General features: G+C 50.7%; 1 protein-coding gene across 1 annotated transcript; it reads right to left on the bottom strand.

Moving 5' to 3' along the window:
• Nucleotides 1-2,184: 2,184 nt before the first annotated feature.
• LOC113454013 (kunitz-type serine protease inhibitor homolog dendrotoxin I-like) lies at nt 2,185-3,184 on the bottom strand. The gene is made up of 2 exons (XM_026725443.2): nt 3,021-3,184; nt 2,185-2,697 (listed from the first exon to the last, which is right to left on the bottom strand). Exons 1-2 carry the CDS (start codon nt 3,097-3,099, stop codon nt 2,525-2,527), a joined length of 252 nt encoding a protein of 83 aa, XP_026581228.1. The 5' UTR covers nt 3,100-3,184; the 3' UTR covers nt 2,185-2,524.
• Between the last annotated feature and the right edge of the window lie 327 nt (nt 3,185-3,511).

The raw sequence follows: 3,511 nt of genomic DNA, 5'->3' as shown, positions 1-3,511 counted from the left end.
AAGGAGAGAATCAACCTATAACTAAGGAGGAATTTCCTGACAGTGAGAAGAATTAAACAGCGGAAGGCTTCCCTCCGTAAGTTGTGGGCGCTCCATCATGGGAAGTTTTTGAAAGGAGATTGGAGAGCCATTTGCCTGAAATGGTATAGGGTCTTTTGCTTCAGCAAGTGGTTGGACTAGAAGATCTCCAGGGTCCCTTCCAACTCTGATTTTCTGGGTTTTCCCCCCTGAAACCTTTCCTAAGATTATTTCATTCACACTTTTGGTCATCATGATTTCACGAGCTTCTCATCACAAACACAGGTCCCATTGTGTAATGCTGTATATTATTTATCTGGCTGACACAACCTCTAGATTAGCCCTAGGAGGGAGGTCTCCAAACCTGGCAACTTTAAGACAACTCTAAGCTTTGCTGGTTGAGGAATTCTGGGAGTTGAAGTCCACCAGTCTTAAAGTTGCCAAGTTTGGGGACCTCTGTCCCAGGGAGAGAGATTTCCCCCCAGTGCCAGGAATGGGATGCTGCCTCTGCTGGGTGTTTCCACCCATGATTCTTCCCCAAAGGACATTCTCGTGCCATTGTCCAGTCCAGTTCAAGGTTGAGGGTTCGAATCAACGTGTTGGATCCCCCCCCGAGCCCCAGCCTCCCACCTCTATGGAAGGACAACCCCATGGGCGGGTTTGCAGAACCTCCCCAAGTTTGGCTCTTGGAAGAACAGTGGGGGAGGGGTGTGGGGGAAAGACCACGTCTGCCACCCTTTTCTCCCACTGATGACCTGGAAGGGTGTTTTTCAAGGTGGGGATGGTCAGGTTCTCTGGTGTGGGAATCTTCACCCCAGAATCAAAACCAGGAGACTCTCCTTGGGGTCATCTCGGGCGTTTGGGGGGCCAAGAGAATCTCTTATGATCATGTTGGGAATATTGGATGAGGGATTTTGGTGTCCCTCCTGTCCATCCAAGCCCTAGCAATGAGCAGAATCCACCCAGGGCTTTCCTTCTGGAGTCCAGGTGCCCCCCCCGCAAAATGAAAAGTGTGGCAACTAAGGGCAGATTTCTCTTCTGGTGGCCACAAGATCCATCTACAAAAGACGAAGCAAGTTGACCAATGAAAAGAGTTCAGAGGGAAGAGGTGCAATTGCTGTATCTTTTAAAGTGGGTGGGGGTTATGGCCTCTTCTCCCCCCCACAAGAATTCACTTCTAGAAGATGAGCCCCCTCCCCATCCATCCATCCCAGTTCTTTCCATTTAGCCATCTCTCTCTCTCTTTTCATCAACCATCCATCCATTCATCCTCCCACCCACCCACCTCTCTCTATCCATCCATCCATCCATCCATCCATCCATTTATCTATCCTCCCTCTCCATCTACCTCTCTCCACCTTTTCAGTTCTCCATCCACCCATCCACCCCTTTATCTCTATTTACCTCTCTCCATCCATCCATCCATCCATCCATCCATCCATCCCTCTCTCTCTCTCTTTCTCCAGCCATCCATTGTCATGCCCCCATCGAAGTCTGAATTTGAGGGGGAAGACGAACAGCTGACAGGGAGCGGGAGTGTGGCTCCATTGGCTGTGGAGGAAACTGGGGAAGGGCAAAGTCAGGCTGGGCAGAGCTGGGAAGAGGGAGAACAAGGGAGAGGGGGTTCAGATGAAGACCCAGGCCCATCCCCTCTTCATCCAAGGGCACACAGGGAGGAACGGAGAAGGGAGCAACGTGGGTTGCATGGCTTACGGGGGAGGAAAGGGCCCCGATTCCCTTCACAAGGCACACCTGGGGAGGGAGGTGGGAGGGGCATTTTCCAGGAACAAATGCTAAATTCATCCAGCATTGAGAGTTGTGGCCTGCATTCCTGGCTTCTTCCTGACTTTGAATGATTGTTGTGCTTATCTTGCCTTGCCGGAATTATTACCGTGATTCTTCTTGGATTCATTATCTTGCCCTGCCGGAGTGATTAATTGCAGTCAGTCTGCTTACAAAATTTGGACTGGAGTGTCAGCAGCCAAAGACTGTTGCAGGTTTGTGGGAGAGCTTTCCTCCAGGCCGGAGAGTAAACGGGACGTTGAAGGCAAGTTGGAGCAAATAAAGAGACTCATACCTGTTCTCTGGCTGTGTTGCCTTTATGCCACGCCCTGGGTCATCACATCCATAAATGTATTCCTCATCCCTCCCTCCCTCCCTCCATATGCTCATATAGATCAAGGTCGGGGAACAGATGTAGAGTGAATTGGGACCATCAACGGTGCTAATTCTGCTGGATCAAAAAGACATTCCAGACGTTCACAAATGAAACAAAAATTAACCATTAAGAAATGTGTTAAGGAACATTGCAACCAAGTGGGATACATTCTAAATCAAAGCTGGTCTTTGATGGTTATGATTGGCAGGTTACATATTACAGCTTTGCTGCCAGGGGAATGCTGGGAGTTGAAGTCCACACGCCTTAAAGTAGCTGAAGTGAGGACTCCCTGCTAGACGGTCTGATCCCACAGCTTCTGCTCCGCCCAGGTGGGATCAGCTCCCCCACTTATCCGTAGCGGCTGCAGGCTTTCTGGCATTCAGGCCAGCTCTCGAAATTGTTCTCATTTCCTCCGCATCCGGTCCAGGAGAAGGGCAGGCAGGTCTTCTTCTCGTAGTCAAAGTACCACCGTTCTCGCAGGTTGTAGCAGAGGCCTCCGTCAGGAGGGAGGATGCAGATTCCTGGACAGAAAGTAGCAGAGGTGGGTATTCAGCTGGTTCAGACCGGTTCCGGAGAACCGGTAGCGGAAATTTCGAGTAGTTGGGAGAACCAGCAAATACCACACCTGACTGGAGATTTTACAGTCTCCTTCCCCTGCCATGACCACCAAGCCAAGCCATGACCATGAAGCTTTGCCCACGGAACCGCTAGTAAAAAAATTGGAATCCCAGTCGGTACAACAAGGGAGCCCTGGGTTCGAAAGCTGGGAAAAGAAAGGAAGGAGGGAGTCTGAAACCCCCCACCCCCAGCCTTTTTCCCTTCCCCTTCAGCTGACCTCACTCACCAAGGTCTCCAGAGGTCATGCAGAGCTTAGCCCAGAGGACCAGGGAAACCCAGAGAAGGAACATGGCCACGGACGTCATGAGTACAAGGAGCAGAATCGAAATCTTGCTCAGGCTAAGGTTCAGTCACCAAGCAAGGGTTGAGTGCACAGCGCGATTGGTAAACTCAGTAATTCCTAGGACAAAAAACAGAATTGTGAGCTCCTGGGTGCTTTCTGAATGTGGCAGTCCTCTTACAGGTGTTTCATTACCAAACATCTGGGAGTGGGGTCTCTGCAGTGGAGGAAGAGGAGGAGGAAGAGAAGAAGGAGGAGGAGGAGGAGGAGGGCTATAGGGTCCTTGGTGCTCCCTGATCATGGTGATCTTATAGACGTTTCATTACCAAACATCTGGGAGTGGGGTCTCTGCAGTGGAGGAAGAGGAGGAGGAGGAATCCAAATCAGAACCAGAATCCATCTGGAAGCGACCTTGGAGATTTTATAGTCCAGCCCGC

Source organism: Pseudonaja textilis, chromosome 3 (genome assembly GCF_049901715.1).
Source record: "Pseudonaja textilis isolate UNSWEBS1 chromosome 3, rPseTex1.2, whole genome shotgun sequence".
NCBI lineage: Eukaryota > Metazoa > Chordata > Lepidosauria > Squamata > Elapidae > Pseudonaja > Pseudonaja textilis.
Note: the sequence above shows the minus strand (reverse complement) of the source record. Positions and strands in the feature narration are given on the sequence as shown.

What these genes read in the sequence shown, in the direction of transcription:
- LOC113454013 (XM_026725443.2), bottom strand. Translation starts at nt 3,099, where the DNA reads ATGACGTCCGTGGCCATGTTCCTTCTCTGGGTTTCCCTGGTCCTCTGG. An exon ending in CATGACCTCTGGAGACCTTG is followed by an intron (nt 2,698 to 3,020) that starts GTGAGTGAGGTC and finishes CTTTCTGTCCAG; the next exon opens with GAATCTGCATCCTCCCTCCT.